Source organism: Condylostylus longicornis, unplaced genomic scaffold (assembly GCF_029603195.1).
Source record: "Condylostylus longicornis isolate FDR11 unplaced genomic scaffold, ASM2960319v2 ptg000030l, whole genome shotgun sequence".
NCBI classification, from domain to species: domain Eukaryota; kingdom Metazoa; phylum Arthropoda; class Insecta; order Diptera; family Dolichopodidae; genus Condylostylus; species Condylostylus longicornis.
The window spans coordinates 6,984,535-7,008,270 of record NW_026577999.1 but is presented as its reverse complement, the minus strand read 5'-3'; the positions used below and the strand labels follow the sequence as shown (position 1 = coordinate 7,008,270).

At 26.3% G+C, this 23,736-nt stretch overlaps 1 protein-coding gene across 1 annotated transcript; it reads left to right on the top strand.

Moving 5' to 3' along the window:
* The first annotated feature begins 564 nt into the window (after positions 1 to 564).
* Positions 565 to 23,736, top strand: LOC129607897 (Kv channel-interacting protein 1). The gene is made up of 5 exons (XM_055519142.1): positions 565 to 1,291; positions 3,655 to 3,724; positions 3,995 to 4,065; positions 13,851 to 14,045; positions 21,584 to 23,736. Exons 1-5 carry the CDS (start codon positions 1,136 to 1,138, stop codon positions 21,704 to 21,706), a joined length of 615 nt encoding a protein of 204 aa, XP_055375117.1. The 5' UTR covers positions 565 to 1,135; the 3' UTR covers positions 21,707 to 23,736.

Below are 23,736 nucleotides of genomic sequence, written 5' to 3'. Positions count from 1 at the left end.
TTAAAACCAAACAAAATTATTGTTCAAAGATCACCAAATACTCATTTAAATAAGAAGAATACGAGGACTACATTTAAAAATTCAAATAAATACTTGCTTACTACCACAATATTCTAAATATTAAAATTACCTCACATGAATGAAAGTATGTATACTGAACGTTCTATAATTCCTTATAAGTGACTATGCTATATACTAGAATTGGAATAGAAAGATTCGGATACTTTATTATTTCTGCTTCCGTTGAAAGTTTTTTTAAGGAATTGCGTTAGAATCTTTTTTTTCTACATAAAAATTAAACAAGAAAAAAAAAGTAATCTCTTTCATAGCAATCATATATATACTGTGGCGGAAAAGAAGATGTCCTTATACAACATTGTCTTGAGAGAATCCTTGAAAAGTTTTTCTCTTTTTTTTCTTTGCTTTTTTTTTTTGTTATTTCATAATTAAAATTTATTTATATAACAACAAAATAATTTTTTTTTCTTCTATACTAATCTCTTGAATATTCATTACTTTATATATTTTCTTTTACTTTTTCTTCCAGAAACTTAACGACCCACCAAGGATATAACTGCAAACAAAACAAAACAACAAAACAAAAAAAAAGGAAACTTTAACATTTTTAAAAGTTTACTTTTTTCGAAGCAATTTTTTTTGTTCTTATCATTTTATAATTTTTATTTTTTTATTTAATAAATTAAAAGAAAAAGAAAAAATTTTCATATATAAATTAAAGGAATAGAATATTATATAAGTTTGTTAAACAACTATACTCTAACTGAATTTATAAAAAACAAAAAACAAAGAAAAGAAAAAAATTATACACGATTCACAATTTAGAAGAAAAAAAAAAAACAAAAAAAAAAGAAGAATCGCTCTCATCAAATTCGGAAAACAAAATCATAATTAACACAAAAAAAAATTAATAAAAAAAAAACACTACATAGCCATACTAGAATAGATAATTAAAAAATTCAAAAAAATTCAAAAAATAAAAAAAAAAATTATTTAATTAATTTTAAAATGAAAAATTCCATTCAAAATTTCAATATTTAAATTACACTAGAAAAATTTATTATATAGGAAATTATTAGTATAAGAATATAAAAAAAAAAAAAAAACAAAAAAGAAAATGGCTTCACCACCAGACAGTCCAATTGAAGAGGTTGTCTATGAATTGGAACCAACACGTGTACCTAAACCAATTCCAGTTGCACTGGAAGATTTATGTAGGCAAACAAAATTTTCACGTCAAGAAATACGTGTAATGTATCGAGGATTTAAAACAGTAAGTACATAACATATTTAAAATAACTGTTTCTACATATATATATACATAAAATTGAATGATACATATTAATGAAAATATTACATAGAAAATAAATAAAAGACTTAATTTCACAAATAATTTATTCCAATTGTCTTACACACAAAATAATCTTGAACTAAACTAACTGCTATTATAGTTCTTAGTCATGAAAGGAGTTCATGCTTTGGATGCAACAAAAGGTGTTTTTAAATTACTTTGTTATCCCAGTGTTGATATTTATTCTTTCCCAAACAAATAATGGCAGGCTCGCTTAAAAGGCTGACCATGTGTCTGAAAAGATATTTAGATCAATAACGCAGATTATTTTGTTCGCAGTTCAGCCTAAGTCGTTTATATTGAAGATTCTTTCGCGTACTGAATAGAAGAGAGGGTTATATTATTTCAGAGAGTTTCATTATAAAAAAATTTATGATTACGCTCTATTTATACGATCCTTTCAAAAACAAAACAATAAATGTTCTCTTATCTTAAATTCTATTTTTAAGCGAAGGTGGTTGCGTTATAGGTATACGAGGTTAGTGTCATATATCTAGTCTGCGACATTTTCCTTGAAATCATGTAAAATATTTTCTAAGTAAGAATTACTTTCTCAAACTAACAAGATGTGTGCTCATCGGTTAAGAGTATAATTAACGGATATGTTAAGCAATAACCGGGTTTTAATATAGTTAAAATTAACAATTAATCACCAATTACAAAATAAAATATAAAAGTTGTATAGAAGAGAAGGGTGGTTCTTAAAACGGCTAGTAAGAACATGGAACGATTGCTGAGACTCGCATCTGGGGGACATCAGAACGTGCCTAATTGCGACAATAGAAGTTATTTTAAGGTTAATCACTTTGAAACTTGTTGTTGAGCGAAGACTAAACTTGTTGTTGAGGTAGACACAACCGGGTCACTCTGTGCTGGATACCTTTCAATGTGGACATAGAAGAAAATGAAGCAGTTGAAGCGCTGATAAAGAGATGAACCGCCTCTCTTAAAGTGCTCTCAGAAAATAAAAAAAAATGAAAAATACAAAAAATTAATGAATTAGTAAATTGCAAAAATTTTGAAAATCATTACCGGTGTAGCATTCAGTATATTCCAAAATTACTTATAAGAATCACTGAAAAGCAATTTAAAATCAAAAATTTTTTAACCGTAACGAGTATATTTTACACATAATTACGAATTTCATTAATAATTCATTAACATAAAATTTCAATTTTTCTAATTATAATTTTAATCTACCAATTATAAATGGTAGATTAAATTATAAAATCATATCTCATATTGGCTTTCCTTATGTCATTATCAATTAATCAAAATCGTATATTATTCTCATTATATTATTTACTAAATAAAATTATTTATTGCTTTTTTTATTAACCACTTTAATCTACACCATTTAACAAAAATTTTCAAAACGAAAAGAGTACCATATTTTATTTTTTTTATAAGTTAATGAATAAATTTTTCTTTTCTTAAAATCAACTGCATACATGGCATATATACATAATACATTTAACCCTTTACAAACAAACACACTTCTTTGTATTTTATATTTTCATTACTTATAGCACAACAAAGGATAAGAAATAATGAAATTTTCAAAAAAAAAACAAAATAAAGAAACAAAAAAAAATTCGGTTGACTTTGTTATAAAATTTATGAAATATATGGTTAACCCTCTTAATAGTATTTAACTTTCAATTTAATTTAATATTCCAAAAAAAAAAAAAAACAAAAATCAAACAAAAAAAAAATAAAAATTAACTAAAAGTTCCAAAACAATTTAAAATTCAACCCCTCATTTTATCAACCAGCACTTTCTTCTCTTCCCCACCCCAGCTTTTAATATATACGTTTATACCGTGAACCCATTACTTATACTACACGTGAAAGACAGAGAAGCACTTAGTAAAAATGCTTTAACTTATATTTTTCATGAATATTTTATATTAATATGGAAAAAATTAAAACAAGAAAAGCACAGAGCGCATATAATAATCTTCCATATACATAAACTAACATCCTGTCACCATCACCATCATCAAAACTATCATCATCATCATCATCATCATGAAACACTCAAAAGTAACTTAGTGTTAAAGCTATTAAATCCTCTCAAAAAAAATTTTTTGTCTCTTCTACCTCTTAACTAAATAATAATTAACGACAAAAGAATAACTAAAACAAAAAATAAAAACAAAAATTATTTAAAAACTAAAATAGTAACAAAACACGAATAACAGTAATCTTTTAAAATAATAAGAAAAAACAAAAAACAAAGAAACAAATTCGCTTTCTCTCTCTCTCATTTCTCATATTTACAGGAATGCCCCGAAGGAGTCGTTCATGAAGATTGCTTTAAGGATATTTATGCCAAATTTTTTCCACATGGAAGTAAGTTTTTCAATGCTCTTAACCCATTATTGTTTTTATTTTTTTTTTTTTTCAAATTCTTCATTTTTATTTTTATTGTTTTTACTTAATTTTTTTAAATATTTAAAAATAATTTTTCATTTTTATTTTTATAATTTTTTTTATATCCTTTTTTTTTGTTGTAAATGTCCTTCCATATTTCTTGTTTTATTAATAAACAAACAAAAATGATGACAAATACTTAACATCTACACACATACAAACATTTATTTATTTTAATATTCATTTCAGATTCAAGTTTATACGCTCATTACGTATTCAAAGCGTTTGATGTCAACTGTAATGGTGCAATTAGTTTTCGGGTAAGTTTTTTTTTTCTGGTTATTTTTTTTTTTTTGTTTCTTTATATGAAAAACAAAAATGGGACCCATCATATTTATTACAAAATGTATATATATATTTACATATTTGTTATATCATGTTGTGTATCTAGAGGCGTATATTTACATATGTGGTGAAAATATTACAAAAATTTAGAGTAATCGTGTTAATCGAAAAAATTATAGAGTTTTGTTAATTGTTTTCGTTAAATTTAAGAGTAAAATTTCTCATTTTTGCACTATTCAACATGCCTGCTACAGTATCCTGCCTGATACTTTCCACACCGTTCATGTTGTATCGCATTGTACCTATAATCCTTATTGTAATTAATAAATAATGAAAATTTATACAATGTATAGTAAGATTCAAACTGCTCAAAATGGGTTTTATTTACACAGTAAGAAAGCAAACACTGAGGTGAAAAAATCGAAACTGCAATGAAGTTATTGTTAAAATTTTACTACGGTGTTAATAATGCAACTAAACTGTATAGTAAAACTTTTTTCACTACATTTTGAATACCATACAAATGTGTACGTAACACAACCATTAATTATTAGGTAAAGAAATAATGCATCGCTCAATAAGTCCGTAGGATGGCTAATAAAACAACATTTTGACATAATTTGATTTTATTCATCAGCATAGTCTCCTTTTAAGGCGATACAGTCATTCCAGCACTTCTCTAACTTTTCGATACCATGTTTGTAGAACGATTTATCTTTTGCATCAAAATATGTTTCAGCTTCGGAGATGATCTCCTCATTCGATCCAAATCTCTTTCCCTGGGGTATCCTTTTAAGAGCTGAGAACAGCCAATAATTTCTGGGGGCTAAATCAATTTAAATTCATTCATTTTTACCATCGTTTGCAATGACTTGTGACACGGTGCGTTGTCTTGATGAAAGAGCATTTTTTTCTTGTTCATGTGAGCTCGGTTTTCGTAGATTACACCCTTCAATCACTCCAATAATACCATGTAATATTCGCTGTTGATCGTTTTACCTTTCTCAAGATAATCAATGAACAATATACTATGGCTATCCCAAAATACGATGGCCATAACCTTGCCAGCAGAGATTTGAGTCTTTGGGCCCTTTATGTCCACTCAGCCGCCTGTCAATTTGACTTAGGAGTGAAATGGTGGATCTATGTTTCATACATTGTGACGTAGCGACGCAAAAAATTCTTTTTACCACGGTGAAATATGGCGAGACATGCCTCAGAATCAACAATTCGCTGTTGTTTTTGGTCCGGTGTTAGCAAACGTGGCACCCATTTCAAAAAAGCTTTCTCATACCCAAATGTTCGTGTAACATATTAAACACATATCTGATATTCTATCAACACATATCTAATCTGATAGCCTTCTGATATCTTTACGACCTCAGCAATCAATTTCAATTCGCGGTCGGATAAGACGATTTTATGGATTCTCTTGATGTTTTCTTCAGTTACTGCCAAATTTGGGCCCCGGTCGCCCAGCTTCAGCATCATCGGTGTTTGTACAACCAAGTTTAAAGTCAGTAAACCATTTTTCAACCATTTGCCTCGATTGAGCGGAGTCCGAATAATACTTATCAAGCCATTGTTTACAGTCTGCACCGTGCTTTTTCCCATCAAAAAGCAATACTTAATGTTATTGAAGTACTTGAAAACATATAGTAATAACCTATTGTCCCAGCACTTAGTACTGAATTCGACCAACCTTAGAACAATTTAGCATCATTACATTTAGGATGTAACGTTCTCTTTTGGAATTCTAATTAATATTCTAAAGTAATAACCTATTGTCCCAGCACTTAGTACTGAATTCGACCAACCTTAGAACAATTTAGCATCATTACATTTAGGATGTAACGTTCTCTTTTGGAATTCTAATTAATATTCTAAAGGGGTGCACGATTATATAACAATAATTAATAAAGACATCTTTGAATAAATGTTAATAAACCAGAAATTTTTTATTAATTTTTAATGTTTATCACATATTTAATTTTTACACTGAATACACCTACGATAAAATTAAATTTCGAAAACGGCAACACTCTTATGTATTTGAATATTTTAATATAAAAGCATAATATTTTGAATTTTATTCTATATACTAATATTTTTTATTTTTTAGAGGTTAAGACCTTTTTTTTTTGGATTCTTGTGTTAACTTTACAAATTATTTACTCAACTTTGAATATCTTTTACATTTCAACATACTAACTACATGTATATATGTATGTTATACATTTTACATATACATATAATTTAGTTAAATCTCATTCTAAATTTATATAATATTCTTCATGAAGGTTTAACGGTCAAGGATATTTTAGAATATTTTGTACACAGTAACAAAATGATAATAAAAGGGTATAAGTGAAAAAACAAAAAAAAAAATTGGTAGTGATATTTATAATAATAACATGCAACAATAAGATACTCGTAATAATTTAGTTAAAAATAGCCAGTCAACAACAATACCATAATTTTTTTATCAGTTTTTCCTTTTTTTTTTTATTTGTTTTTTTTCCCTTTTCACTTTTATTTGGTTTCCTTTTTTTTTATTTTTCTTATTCATAATCTTGACCTTTTAAAGGGTTTTTGTGTTTTCTCTTTTTTTTATTTTTTTTTTTTAATTTTTATTTTAACTGTTCTAATTTTTGTTATTTCTGAAAAGGATTTATGATAAATTTAACCAGCCCCCTTTTTATATTGGTCTAGATTTTTTTAATGAATGTTTCTAGAAAATGCATTCGTTTAGGTGTAAAAAGTATACCTGAAGGAAAAAAAAACACGTATGTACATATATGAATTTTATTGTTGTAAACTTGACTTCAAGGTAATTTACGCTAAAATAGTAAACAAAAAAAATTTACCTTAAATATAGTAAAAAAATTTAAATTAAATTGCTATTTTCGTCGGTATATCTAGCCTATGCTAGGTATATGCATACCATACAGGTAATTAAGAATAAATTTATGGGACCGCATTTAGTATAACAAATAAATATAAGAATAAATGAAGAATTAAAATACAGTTAAGATTAAAATAATGTTGTTTCTTGATAAAAATGTCAAATTACTTATACCATTTAAAATAGAAATTTTTTATTCTTTAAACTTGAATGCTTGATTCCAAAGTTTCCTGTACAAATTTATGCTATATAAATGTTGTGTCCAAATAAATTCTGAAAATTTCCCAATATAGAATTAATTGGCTGTTAAAATTTATTTTAAAATAATGGAAGAAATTAGTAACAATGCCATACATACAAAGTAAGTATATGTAATGAGCGGCGGAGTATATACAAAGTTTATTGCATATTGTTCATTGCATTATTAGCGGGAGCGTACAGTTTTTAGACATCGTATAGGGCACTGAACAAATAAGAAACGGGGCTGGTCTAAATTAACATATTTTTGTGTTTTTCTCAAAATCAAATTCCTTTCTGAGCTAATTTATGTTAAATGAACTCTAATTTGTTGACAAAGTTTTCAATATTATTGACCAAGCAATTTAATACTAGATCTTAATTTTCTATTATTTTATTTTAATGCAAGAACTATAAGCATTCCCACATCTCGACGTGGCTGTTAAGATCTTTTCATTACTTCAATTACATAAAAAACGACACTTCCTCATTGTATTCAATACAGCAATAAATTAAAGTATAAATTGCTGCAAAAACTTTCTATTTTATCCTACTCATACATATAGTACGCACAAATTGCAAAATTCTTCAGCTCAAAAAGGCAATTGCGAAACTTGTAAATTTTATATGAAGAAAAAATTTTAAAATTTATTCGCATGGTAAAATCTACAAAAATATTGCATAACAAGAGGCGCTTCTTTTTTGTTATTAAATAATACAATTTAATTTATATACTAAGAGGATTTTATCTATATGTAAATTACTCTTGACAAATTGTTAAAATTCTTTTTCATTTTCATTGCAAAATTTCACTATTAATTTTTTTGCTTCAATGGAACAAAAAACAAAGGCAAAATCGCGTACTTGCACATTGTGTACAGCTAGTTGACTGTTTTAATTTAAACTTATAAAATAGTTTAAATATTCCAAATAAAATTATTTTGCATAAAATTTTTTGTATCCTTAAAAAATAACTTTATTGGGCTATACACACACATTAATTAAGTGTACTCTAAATTTTTATAGATTAAAGTTTAAACACAAATTTTAAATAAATTAAAAAATAATTTCGTTTCGCAATAATATTAAAATTCAATTACTTATTTGACAAAAAAAATATCTAGTTGACTGAATGACTTTTTATTGCTAGCACCATACTGTTTTTTTTTTCTTTATAGTTTTTTTTTATATTGGATTATGCGGGCTATTTAAAGGTAGTAAAATCATGGCGTAATATTTACAATTTAGTGAAGTAAAAGTACTTTATTTAATAAATTTTATTTTTTTGCTAATTTTAAATATTTCAAAGCATACACCGAATTCACTCCTATACAGGGTATCTAAAACATTTAAAACAAATCGCTCAAGGAAAAATATTGAACGGTTTTGTAATTCGTCCATATTTTCAAGCCTCTTATAAATTATTCGCAAAAAATTTTTTATTATTAATGTTGTGCTTCAGATGACCTGTTAGAATATCAGGTCTAATACGAATAGCGCATTTAAGTTTAGTTCAAAATTAAATATATTTTTAATATGCTTTAAAATTGAAAATCAGAACATTCATTCATTTAAGTAGATCAATGTATAAATTAAAATTTTGGCTTATATGATCGAATTAGTTTAAACTAACTTTAATCCCTGTATTTTATTCTTTTGACAAATAGCAGTAAATATATAAAAATCATTACAAAAATCTACCTATTGCGAATATTTTAGAGCAAAAGTATTTTAATTAAATTTGGTTCAAACAAATTGTTTAAGTAGAACATTTACAAGTGAAAATAGAGCATTTTATTATTTCATAAAAATTGCATACTTAAAGGATGAGAATTAAACTTTTATTGATAAAATTATACGGTTTTTAAAATATAAGGTTTCTGAATAACTTGAATTACACAGTTTCAACTGACTATTCGTTTGCGGAGTTTAAAAATCGTTTGTTGGCATAATAAATGGCATACAATGCCATGACAACTACTTTCAGAGGTCTAACAAAAACTAATTTTCATATAAAATTGCAAACTATCATTTTAAAGAAATTTCGTAAGTTGACAAACGGGCGGAGAAGTGAACACGTTAACACAAACAAACATATTTTTTACCAATCTTGCTGAAAATATTTTAAAAACGAACTTTAACTTCCGAAACATCCTGTACAGTTTAAATAATTAAAAAATTTCAATATAGAATTTTTATTAGAAATTTATTTTATTATTAGACATTATGGGTAAAATTTTTAAGTGCTACAGGAAATGTTTAAATACCACGAATTGGTTTTTATTGTTTTTCTATTGAAATTTTATTAGACGGTAACCTTTGACCAGTTGTCTGCTTTCATTATCCTTTTTTTCCCTCATGCTTTATATGTATATACGTACGTATACTAAATTTAAATATAAAAAAAACAACAACAAAAAATTTAATATCCGCAAAATTATTTAAGAATATTTATAACTTTCAGGATGTAAATTTTATTGTTTAACATATTCAAAACATAAAAACAAAAAAATTCTTGAAGTTGGGAAAAATGTTAAATTAAAAGTTTAAAACAAGCAAAATAACTGTAAAAACAAGTAGATATAGAGCAGTAAAAATTTATACAAAAATAACTAATTTAATTAGAATAATTTCGCATAAGCATAAAAAAGTTTTTTTCGAAAAATTTGAAAAATTTGTTTCCGGAAAAGTTATAGAAGTAAATTTTTTTTCAATAATGAATCATGTTTATTGCTTTTTAAAGTAGATACTCAAGTACAAATATGGAAGCAGTTTAAAATTTACAACTCAGTTTATATGTTATTTGCAGTGATTTTAAAAAAAAGAAAGAGAGTAACAAAGAGCCTTATTCTAGTTGTCGCGTCACTTACGTGACATTGGTCGTTGTCGCTGTCACATCACTTGAAATGTGGTATTCTAGTTGTCGAGTGACGTGACTGCGAGAAATAAACGAAAATGAAACGTTTCAAGTGAAATTGATACATTTTAAAAAGAAATTTTGGCGAGTAAAGTTCAAACTAAAAAAAAAAAATTCGGTGTATATATTTATATTTTTAATCCGAGGGAAATAAAAAATGTCGTCATTTGCATTATGGTTTATGGATTCATCAGACTCCGAGAGTAATGAAATTGAAAAAAAAAAACAACAATTTTAATATTTTGTGACTTAAAGGTTTGCGATCATAAAATGCGCATCAGGTATGTGGATGCTAATAATCCGGGATCATCTCATGATTCCTTTATTGAAAATTACCTGAAATTTACATAAATTAATTAAATTTTAAATTAAACTTATGTTAAAATTACCTTCTGCCATAAGCTTTTCTGTTAGCTGGTTCCATTTTGCATCAAACTCGCATTTGCTTATGCAGCTATTCTCAGCAAATTTAAGGCCTTTCGCAATAAAGGCGTTCTCCGTCATAAAATTTCCCAATTCTTCAAATTGCTTCCTTGTTGTTACTTTTAAGCTAAAAATAAAAATTAAATTATATATTATATAGTTTAATTTATGTATTAAATTACAAAATTTATTATTTTTTATATTTTTATTATATTTTTATTAAATTGTTTTGTTTAAACTTACATTTTTGGTGTATCCATCTCGCTTGTCACTTGTTAAATACACTTCGACAAAAAACGTCGTTTCACTACGAAATGTGTCGCTCTACAACGACAACTGGAATATACCTGAAACACATTTTCCCGCTATTCCACGACACGTGTCACTGTAATCGCCATTTAGAATATCAAATTCAAGTCGTGACGACAATTGTCGCTCTACTTCGACAACTAGAATAAGGCTCAAAGATTAGGTGATTAAGTTTTTAAAGTTATTCTTCTGCAGCTTAAACTAGAAGTAGTTGTTCCATTTTAACAAACTAGTCTATTAAAAACAGATATCGACAATTTATTCTCAAATTTCTAAAATTTTTGAAATTAAATTTCCATAAGAATACAATAAATGAAACTGTTGCTCGTTGGAATTCAAAAAAATTTTGGGTTCAGAAAAAGTTTTTATAGTACTCGAAAGAGATTCTATAAAAGTTTCAAATCTAACTCCTAGCTAATTTGAAGATAAATTTCAAATATTACCCGTATTAATTCACTCATTTAAACATTGAAACCCAACCATTTTCATGTGGCAAGCTTATAATTTTCATTTTTCATTCAACATTTCAACACGAAAGATTCGAAATTCGGTTTGTTTTTTTACTTTTCACTTAAAACCACACTGCTATTAATTAAGTTGATTCTAGCATAATATCGAACTCTATTGAATCAAACAATTTTCAGAAACTCTAAATTTATTTTTGACAAATGACCAAATAAACAATTTTTTTAAGGTTGAAGAATATTTTAAGAGGTTTAAGAATTCATTATTAAGAACTTTATTAATAAAATGATTAGAGGAATGCGGCCGGTTTAATGTTAATTCGAAAACCAAGATAGATTTATTTATTACCATTACCTTTTTGTAAATGCAATTAATAAAAACTCTCTAACAACTCGAAAATACATATATATATATATACCTATATACAAGTTGTTTTTAGTTTCATTATTTAAAGGATTCAACGCCAATTTATGCTCAATTAAGAATTTCTCCTTGAGAACTATTAAAGAAATTTCTATTAATACTTAATATTTTTTTATTGAGAAAAAACAAAACGAAATTTATACCTTAAATTAGAATTCATTTAATATTAAACATTTTGTTACACATATTCTTTCCTTCCTTCCTTAATTCCTTCCTTTGATTTTTCTTCTCCAAAAATTTAGTTCTTCGTGCAAAAACAACACAAGAAAACGAAATATTGTTCTGTTCTACATCTAAATACAAAATTATCCTTTAATTTTATTTATTCCTTTTAACATTACTGCTTTCGTTTTTCTATTACTATTTTTTTTTTCCTCTATTAAATTTAATTATTAAAATATTTACATATAATATATACTTTTACTTAAAGTCATAAAAAATATAATTAAAATAAAATTAGGTCATTGGATTTACTTTTATGTATATAACAATTTTACATGCAAGGATAGTATATAGTATAAGAATTGTATAAATATGCTGAGTTCCATTTACAAAATTTCTTACATAGAGATAAAAAAACACATTAAGTAGTATGAAAATCAACATTATGTTAAACAAAAATGATATCTTTTAAATGAACCACAAAAAGTTTTTACACTTCACTTATACATGCAATTCACATTATGATAACATAAGACATACGTTAGGTGAAAGAGGGAGTGATTGAGAGCGGATCCGTCCATTTTTACAAAGACGGATCCAAACTCGATAGCGGGATAGACGGGTGAGTTTATTCCGTGCAATTGGATATTGAGCTCTCCTTCTTTTTACCGGATCACTGTAGTGTCTTGCAGACCGAGGTGGTCGCGATTATGGAGACTCTGCGTTGCAATGTGGTATCGGCCGGTAGCGCCAATATTTTCACTAACAGCCAGATCGCAATGAGAGTATTCGATTCTGAGATTTCCAAATCCAGGTCGTCTCTTAACGAAGTGGCGGGACAGTTCGAAATAAATTTGGATTTGGTCCCCGAACACAATAGGATTCAGCGGAACTGTAAGGCCGACGAGCTTTTAGGACATGTAACTACTCTCGGGATTCTACCTGAAAAGGAAGGCCTGCACATTTCCTCTAAGCACTCACATCTTTGGTTCTTAATTCTCTTGAAAAATTCTCTTAAAAAAATTCTTCCTTTATGCATAATTCTTTTTAAAATTAAGGGTATAATTGAAGTTGGTCTATTGAAATTATTAAAAATCATCATAAAAACGCCTATTTCATTTATAATTTAACTAGAAAGTTTTATAGATACATGTGATTCTTTTTATTTTAAATATTAGAAATGGTTACGCTGTAATAATTTCCAAAAAAACACAAAGGAAAAATATTATTATTCCAAGGAAAAATATTTTTAGTTTTCGTTCAATAATAATATTTTTTCTAATAAAAATCTTTTTAATTATTAATTAACATTCTTCGAATAAGTAATTATGCCTAGATTTTTATTATTTAAACTTGCATTCGTAAAAGGTACATTAAATTAAGATAAACACCTTATAAATATTTAATAATATGTATATAGAAAATTAATTGTTTCTAAAATAGTTCAATACAAATTATGCTTGCAAAATAAACAATATAAATAAGTGCTAAATACAAAAATCATATTTGTCCCAGGAAGAAAGTCTTTCTTGAAAAAATACTTCACTCTTTCTCTCATATATGGAATATATTGCTACACAACATATATGCAAAATAATCTTCAAATTACGGAGTATCCCAAAATTTATTTACAAATTAACTAAAATTAAAAAATTTATTTATCTTATCCACATCTTATCGAGTATTGGATACTTTACACAAAGCAAAACCAATCGTTAATAAAATAAAATTATTTGAACTGCACAAGACTCAAAAACAAGTTAGAAAAACAAATTTTTAGAATGAAATATTTTAAAAATCCAATAATTTTTACGAAAAACAAACACTTTTAAAATATTCTTACACAATATGCATAAGTAAATGAAAATTATTGTAAATTACGCTAAAATTTTTTTTTTCCACAATTTTTCTTATTTCAGGATTTATTAGTTACTTTATCAACGCTATTAAGAGGTTCAGTATATGAAAGATTACGATGGACATTTAAATTGTATGATCTTAATGGTGATGGTTGTATTAGTAGAGGTGAATTAGGTGAAGTTGTATTGGCAATACATGAATTAATGGGTCGAAGAGCACATCAACCAGAAGATGATAGGAAAGCCAGAGATCAGGTATGCATACATAATTATATTTTCATATAGATTCTTATAAAAAACTTATCATTAATTGTTTATTTTCTAATTAAAAATTTTATAAAACTATATTTTATAAATAGCTATTCTAATACCGAAAGAATATTTATGCGTTTAAATAGAATTTATAATACAAGTAGAGGACAAAGGGGCTCTTGAGATATGTTAGGGCTGAATTCAGCATATACTAATTGAAATGCTGACGTTTGAGGGAAAATAGTCAAAAGACTAGGAGTCACAGCAACGGATATCTGTTGGAGACGTCTAGATACTGTCGGGGCATTCTTATACAATGGCCGGCGGGATCTGTTGGGAAAGTTTGGCGCGACTCTTGTGAATAATTCACTCCGGTTTGATTGTTTTTATATTTTGCATTACATATAAGAGTGGGTTGTCGAGCGCTAATTTGAGAATTATCAATGAACCTTCTTGTCCGGGCGATGTTCCCTTACATAATATTCATTATTCATCATCAATAACGAAATGCAATTCATCAATAACGAAATTAAAAGTAAATTTTCTATTTAAAAATCAATTAAAATTATTAACAATGAATTGCAAATAGTTATTGCTTAATATATAAATAAATTTCCAAAATTTATTAAAAAAAAATTATTGAAAATTACACAACATAAATCATAGATTTTTAATATCATCAACCACCATATTGTATAAAAAGTATATAAATTTTATTCATGCTCATTAATAAATTAAACAACAGTTCCATACCACATACTGGCATAAATGCAAATAATTTTCTAAATGTATGAGTTTAATAATGTATAATGCTTGTGCAATTTATGCCAGTTAATAGTCAAAATATCATAAAGTTTATTACTCGTATCATATATATATCTATATATAGTAGTCACATACTTCAATTTAACTTCTTTAACTTCCTATTATATATACACATTCACATATAATTATACTTATAATATCTAAAACATTGAAGACATTTATATTTATTAAAACTGTTTATTAACAATAAGAAATATAGTAAATTAAAATATAATTTATATCATTTTATATATATATAGCGCAAAAAAAATATCATAGCTCTTTTATTTTTATATCCTTTTATTTCATCGTAAATCTGACACCATAAGGCGGCATATATAGCAATCAATTATTATCATAACCATTATCATAACAATATCATAATATTATACATATACATATACATATAATAACCATATTGTGTTAATAAAAATGCTTAAATATTTTACCATATCATACATAAATGTATATATAAATGTAGCTGACAATAAGATTCATATGTTACAAAAATAAGTGTGCTCTATATATACATATATGTATGTACAAACCATATCAATGCAACTATAAATTATAAAATCCTTTTTAACATAGCACAATATCATAATAATTATACAATAGTTACATGAGCTGTAATAATAAATTCCTAATATACATATATAATAAGTAACATATATATCAAAAACTGAATAGAAAACAAGTGAAAAGGAAAAAAAATATTATTGATATATGTATACAAGCTTTTGATTTTTTTTATAATCGGATATTATATTATGTAGATTCAATATTATGCTATTACAATGGTAAATATAAATTATTAGAATAAATTATTGAGTTATAAAAAGAAAATCACTTTATAATATCAACAGTTTTATTAATAATATATCACCTTTTAACAGGTAAATTTACACATTCAATAAAAAATGTTCTAATATTTAAATAACAGTAAAATATGAATATGTATTTATAATTATTTTCATAGTGTATTGTATACAGTAACTCCTAAAGAAATTCCAGCAGAAATTTCTGCTTTATACAAGTTTAATCGTAAAATTAAGAAAACTATTGAAAGGGCGCCACTGTGTTAAAAATAACAATTAAAATTTATTTTAAAAATAAATTTTTTACATAAAAATTCATTATTTGACTTACAGAAAGCTCCAACGTCAAATTTTTGAGTCAATAACAAGCAAGAATGTGATTTTTCATTAAAATTTTTGGTGATTAATATACGCAATTTTTTAGACTAGAACTATATTAGAACATGATCAGATATTAGACTGTTATTCTTAAAATTTTATGAAAAAAACTAATTCGGTTGGAGTTAACATCTGCTATGTCTCTTGCCTTCAGAATTTCTGAAAATCAAAAATGCATGCTTCAAAAAAAAAAATAACTTATTTCCTATACTACTTCAACCCCGCAACGCAAGATACGCTTCAAATTATTTAAGACGAAAAACTGCTTGGTTAAAAATTTAACAGAGCCCTTACTGTAAATTCATTCATTTGAATTTACATGTTTATTTATATATATAATTCACATTAAATTATCTATATTATAATAGAAAAATTGTTGATATTATCATTTCCGATAATTGATGTTTCATTATAAAGAGGTACAATAAAATGAATAGGTAGGGTATAGGTATAAATATAACTACCTAATATTAAAAACGATATATTGAATTATTTCATCGATTACAGAAATGATAATCAGAAATTTATTATACCATCGTTATATTATTTGGCATACCTATTGAAAAAAAAATATTAGAGTATAACAGTATGCTTTATTTGAAGTGTTGTTTTTTATATCATTGTATGCATATTTGATGTATAATAAATCAAATCTTTTTATTCCCGTAATTACATTACTGGTATATTACACGAAATAATTTATTATCAATTCTATGCTTGTTGTTTACTTTCATATTATTTTCTTTTATATTACATTGAAATTTACGTATATCATATACATTATGTAATTATATTTTCTTTTTCTTTTTTATATTAAACAGATTTTTTCTTTTATGTACCTATCTATAACTAACACTTGAAATATTTTCTTCATCCCACACTGATTTGTATTTTTATCACAATTATATCACATTGCCATTTCCTCAGGATTTTTAGTTCCTTTATTTTTATGAAATAAAATTTTATCTACTGTAACATAATTCGAAATTTTTAATGATAATTAATTTCTTTTTTAAATACTAAATAATTTATGTATATAGCTACATAAATGTAGATCCATATAATGTGTTATATATATTATGAATGTGTTTATGTATAAAAAATATAGAGTTATAGTGTACTAAAAATAAATTTAATGGACATTAATTTGTAACCCATTGCGCGAAAATAAATCGAACTATCGCTTTAAAAAATTACGGAATTTTAAAAACAAAAATATTTTTGTAACGATGACGGAAAAAAAGATGTTGTCTACTGCATATTTCTTAATTAAATCTTATTATGTCAGGAATAATATTCAAATTTCTAGATGGTTTTTATAAAGTTCTTTATTACTACCATCCTTTATTTACCACACAATTTTCTATATTTTTCGATAATTTATTGTCAAAATTTTACAAAACGCATCTAGAATTCTTTGAATTAGTTTTAGAAGGGACTTGCTTTTCTCTGTGCTTCGAAAACTGAAAGTGCAAATATTGCAAATTTTTTTAAGATACGGATCGTGATGTATCATCATAGCTTATGGGCTTTTTACAATATTGCCAAACTAACATTATAAACTCTTCAAACTTCTTGTTTGAACAATCACTTAATTTCTTCAAGCACTGTGTTTTCAATTTCATATTTACAGATAAAATAGAAAATATTTTGATAAAATAGAAAATATTTTGATATATTCTATTATATAACTTTTATATAACAGCACACAAATTTATAACAGCTGTTAAAATCATAAAATATTTTGTTTAAAATAAATTCTTTTATAAAAATCTTCGAGCTATAAAATATTTTCTAAAACCTCATCCAAAAATAAATTTTGAAATATTCGTACTTCAAAATTTAACAACAAAATTTTCTCTTTTATTAAAAAAATTTTAACTCATCTATAATGTTTTCGTAAATATTTTGAGAAAATAATTATGTAAGAGTAATGAAAAAAGTTGAAAAGTTAACATAAATTGTCATTCTTGTGGTTCCTGTTCCATCGATTTTACTCTCTGTCAGTTGTTGAATATAAGCTTAATATGGAAATACAAACATAGTTATTGTTGTCAAATAATTCAAACCTTATATAAGCATACATTCTTTCAAAAAAGTAATGTAGCTCTTTTAGACTAGGCCATTGCAAGTTTAATGTTATACGTATGTGTGTAATAATATTTAGAAACTCTTTAAAAAAAAAAATTTATAAATATCCTGAGAGAATTTTATTGTATATCGTTAATATTAATAAAAATCTATATTTTTACACATGAATATAATAAATCTAGAATAATATAAATAGCGGTATATTAGGGTTACCGAAGCTTGAGAAAAATTTTTTTTTAACAAAGTTTATGACATTTTTATTTAAAATGTGTATGTAAATGTACAAGTAATATATAGTTTATGAATATTTTTGAAAAGTTATCTAAATGAAATAACAAAATCAAAAAATCGCATCATATAATGTATGCTCTCCGACAGCAGGGCCGCGTTATTGTCCCTCCAACCGACTCAAATCACACCTAACTTGGTTTGGGGCTGTGTGCTCTAGTAGTACTAGTGGAGCCAGCATCAGCAAACAGAGTAAAGCTCCCGGCGCCACAGTCGACATAGAGGCTACGAGATTAACTACTAAACTGGTGCAGAGGGGAACTGAAATCTCTTCCGTTTAGTCCGTCACCTTCTGTGGACCGTGAATATCTGCCATTAAGAGCAGACTTTGCGTTTTGCTTAATCGAATCGAATCTTCGCTGGGATGCTATTGAGGGATGTCATCACGCGAAGTTGTTCCTTCCAAATTGCTCAAGAAAGTTATTTTCAGAGCTACTGGGGATGAATCGAAATCAGGTTCGTTTCTATAACAGGCTTCTTCAATTTGCATTGTTCGGTAAAATATCACCTGCACAAACTGGGAAAATCAGACTCCCTTTTGTGTAGATTCTGCAATCAACAATCTAAAAGCACATTAAATACACATAGACTTTTAAAACGGCAATATTCTTCGCAGTCCTTGCGAAACCAAGCTCGAGAAATTTTGATTTACACGTTATTATATATCATTCAGATATATAATGTATTGCAACCTTTTATTAGATTTTTTAGTTAGTATTAATAGATATAAGGTTTGTTAATAGCTTTATGCCCATTTTTAGTTACGACATCAATATTGACTTAATCTTAACATTTGTAATACTTATTTTGTATATCGATAGTAAAAAATTAAGAAAATTGTTAAAAAAAAAATAATAGATTTCATTTGGCATCTCCATCTAAATATATTAAATATTTATCTAATGTATGTGAATATTGTAAGTATACAAAAATATTATAGATATAAGTGTGCATGTAGATATAGGTACCTATTTATATGAAGAAGAAAATTACATTTAATAGATTACAACATAATTCCTCCAGGTGGTGTACGATGATGTATTATTATTTTATTTTGTATGACCTTGTTCTGCACAAAAAGTGTATATTTATAGAACCAGAGGATAGAAAATTTATAATATAAAATTCAAACTATAGAAATTTAGGTTGCAGATTAATATAAAAAAAAATCTTAATATGATAAACGTTCCTATATGCTATACATGAGTATAAGTGAGCTGCTATGTGGGTAGGAAATAACCGTGTAAACTTATTATATATGCATACATGCGTGTTTATCTGTTTGTATATTATAAAATTGTGTATTTGAGCATACCTTTATTTCATCTTATATAGAAAAAATATCATAAAAAATATTTTGAAATTATAGGAAATGCCATCTGTTTTTACATAAATTTTATATTAAAATCAAATGATTACTTATAAAGACAAACAATGTGAAAAAATTAATTATAATTTCAAGCAAATAATGTGTTCAAATTTCTTGCCTACATAGCTGTAATAACGTTATTAATATTTTAATTTAATATTTTACATTTTACCATTCTGGTTTTGATTAATAAACTTTTTTCTCTGAACAAAAAAAAAATAAAATTTTTCTGCAAAAATACTAATTTTTTCGCTAACGTTAAATGAATGTATTCTGAAACTAATTTTTAGTTCTAATAGCAATTTAAAAATATTAATTACTTACCATCGCTTACCGTTATGCATGCGTCCAGGTCTTCTTCTTGAACTTTGTGGGCTTTTCTTAAAACTCAATCTAGCGACATTATTATCACGCGAAATTTCTTAGAGTGTGTCCAATCCATTTCCACTTCCTTTTTTTTTATTTGTTTATCGATAGTTTCCTCGCCTGTTGTTATTCATAGGTCTTCGTTTCTTATATTTGTTGACCGCAATATTTAGTATGTTATCCATCTCTTTATAAATACTTGCAATTTCTGACTGACGGATTTCGATGGTAGCCAAGTTTTTCTGCCCTACAACAGAATCGATTTTACCCAATACCGGAATATTCCAAGCTCAGTCGCTCCGGATATCTGCCAAACACTGGTTTTTCTCCAATCTGTTGTCTACATCTACTTGCTCTTTCTTTAGTCTTGTGTCTAACGAAGTAGCAGAAGGTGCTGACGAACTCTATTTGTTGGCTATTGAGTTCCAGATTGACTGTGCAGGTGGAATTTATTTTCATCGAATTAGTTTTGTTATCAAGGTATTTTAATTTGTTCTGCATATCGTTGGTCTTGTGGGAGAGAAGGTTGTTTTATTTAATTGATGCTTGGGGGATATTCAGAAATTCTTAAGGTTGCTTGTTCTGCTTGAAGTGTTGTTCGGTCTGGCCGCTATCTGTTTAAGATATCCCCGTTTGCCTTTTTTAGAGGCCTGCTTAACTGTTGTGTTTGGGTCTGGTATTGTGGAGATCTAAAATTGTTTTCATCGCTAATTAAGCTTAGCATTTCTTCTTCTATTGATAAGGTCCCAAGTCTCTTCAGATGTGTTCCTGATGGGAACGCAGTTTTTCTCGCATATCTGATTGCAGTTTATGGGTTCCACACTTTCTGCAACTTGTAGCGTTTGTTTCTGTCGTTATACTGCCTCTTTCTTATTTCAGATTTGATATCACCTGTCAGAAACCCGTGATCGCTCTCTATGTCTGTTCCTCTTGTATTTTACACATCGAATATGTATTTTTTTTCTGTTAATACATATGTTTGGCGAACATATTTTCCATCTTATACCGTTTGGTGAACACATCGTATATTTATGTTTTAGTGAGAGAAGATAGCACCGCAGTTCGAAGTCTTACAAAGCTCTATCAGTCTTTCTTCAATGTTGTTTCTACTCTAATGCCGAATATTTACATAATTTTGTGTAGCCCACTAATATGGTTAGATCACTCATTAGTATGACTATATCGCTCTTGTGAATTTTTCTTGTAAAGAATCAGTGAACACAAATATGTAACTTCAAATCCGTGAGTCAAAAATCAGCAAATTTATATTGCGTTATACAAAATTAAGCTGCTACACTGTGTTATACTGAAATTTGGAAATCAGAGCATATTATTATTATTTCTATAAATATCTACATAAATGTACTTATTCTAACCATTAAAAACTTATTCTTTTTCTTGTTTTATCTTTTCCCATTTATTTCCAGGTTGATCGAGTTTTTCGAAAATTAGATTTAAATCAAGATGGTGTTATAACAATTGAAGAATTTTTGGAAGCATGCCTGAAAGATGACTTAGTTACAAGATCCTTACAAATGTTTGATCTTTGATGACCCCCTGAGGAAAAACAAATTAGTAATAAAAATAAACACGCAATTTCATTAATTGATCTCTAAAAAAAAAAAAACAAAAAAACAAAAAAAAAAACAAAATGCATCTTAATAATAGTAAAAAAAAAATTCAACAAAAAATTAAAAAAAAAAACGAATAAAATAAAGTAAAAAAAAAACGATAAAAAAAAATAAAAAAAATGAAACAGGATATTATGTAAAATTTGTCTATTCTATCTACATACTTACATATAAACATACCATACATTACTAAATAAACACAAGAAATTTGAAGTTTTCCTAAACTATGTAACAAAACAAAAAACCAAACAAAAAAATTGAAAAAAAAAAATTAAGAAAATTTAACCTTTATAAACAATCTTAAGACACATCCTCCTACATGGAAGGACATTTTTAAATTTAACACACAAATTAATACTTAGGGGTAAACCTAAATGGGCGCGTAGTGCTTGTGTCAAAATGTTGGCATTCCCGTACATATTAAATCAAGCGACGTAAATGAGCTACGCGGTTATCCAACGTATTAGAGTTTTTGATTTTCACAACATGAAGGTACATTTTTTTTCTGTTTTTTTTTAATGTTTTCGTTTTTAATATAAAATTAAACAGTTTATTGTCAATTCACACATGTAAAACTCAATCTTAAAATTTAACAATATAAACTTATTTTGGAAAATAGTTTTGAATTTTTGACAATAAATGTCAGATTACGCTGTGTGCTCCATTCGATAACCGCATTGAATTATGCTGCCTACTACGCACCCATTGATGGTGAAGACCCCTTAATCAATTAAAATTGCAGTCGAGATATTTTTTTAACAAAAGGAAAAACATCCTACGAAAATAATTTCTCATCGAAAGCAATCGGAAAAAGAATTTATTAAATTGACGCACAAAAATTAATTTTTTAAGCTTTGAATTTATATAAAAATGAAATGAATTAGGAAATTTAATTAAAGAACAAATTAAATATTTTCAAAATTGTAATCAAAACAAAAAATTTTCCATTTATAAATTTATAATAAACAAATTAATTCCACAATTTAAAATTTAAAAAATATTTCAAATGTATAAGTTCTAGTAAATGTGTAAATTATTGTATATGCTAATAACCACAAAATCTTGCTGAGATAAAATTAAAAATCAAATCTGCTGAACATCTTTATCATCCCTGGTGAAAAACACAATAACAAAGAAACCAAAAAAAAATTTATCTGCCATGACATAAAACAAAAGTAAATGCAGAATCGATACAGCTGTCAGTCCCTTTTTTTTTGAATGATGAAGTTTTTGCTATTTATAAAAACTTAATACACACTTGCAATTATTTCCACTTTTTATTGTTACATCCGAAAATTATATAGGAAAGAAGTCATTATTTATATTATTTTTTAAAAATTTATCTCCCTAAATAGTACTCGTAAATCTACTCAAAAGTACTTTATCAAATAAAGAAAAATTTTATTAAATTTTCTAACCCAGAATAGTATAAATTTAGATCTTTCTTTCACACTTTGATTAATTAACAAGGTGAACAATTAAATGATTGTATTACTATTAAAAATAATTGCTTATAAATTACATAATTGCAAAATAAATCCCAATCAAGGATTAAAGAAACAAAAACTTCATAGCAAAGAGAAAGATTTTTGTACATTTTTTTTTTTTTTTTCAAAAATTTAATCATTGTTGTTAATTGCGGGAATATGTGGAAACACCTTAATATATAGTGGCAGATAAGCTAAATTCTAATTAATTTTTAATAATTTTTAGGAGTAGTTAAACTTTAAAGGAAATGTAGATTTAATATTAGAGAATTAATAATATACAATGTATAGGAGAGCAAATCTCATCTATATTTTAATTATATATGTATAAATTTTAACGCTTGCATTTTTATATTTAAAAATATTTTGTATCTTTCATTTCGTTTTTCAAAAATTGATCTAAAGTCATGATGATCTAGCAATAATTATATATGTATATGTATACTTACTTTAAAATATTTA

Excerpts from the sequence above, each read along its gene's own strand:
- LOC129607897 (XM_055519142.1), top strand. The coding sequence starts at position 1,136 with ATGGCTTCACCACCAGACAGTCCAATTGAAGAGGTTGTCTATGAATTG. Across the intron at positions 4,066-13,850 it reads ATGGTGCAATTAGTTTTCGG|GATTTATTAGTTACTTTATC; the intron begins GTAAGTTTTTTT and ends TTCTTATTTCAG. Across the intron at positions 14,046-21,583 it reads ATAGGAAAGCCAGAGATCAG|GTTGATCGAGTTTTTCGAAA; the intron begins GTATGCATACAT and ends ATTTATTTCCAG.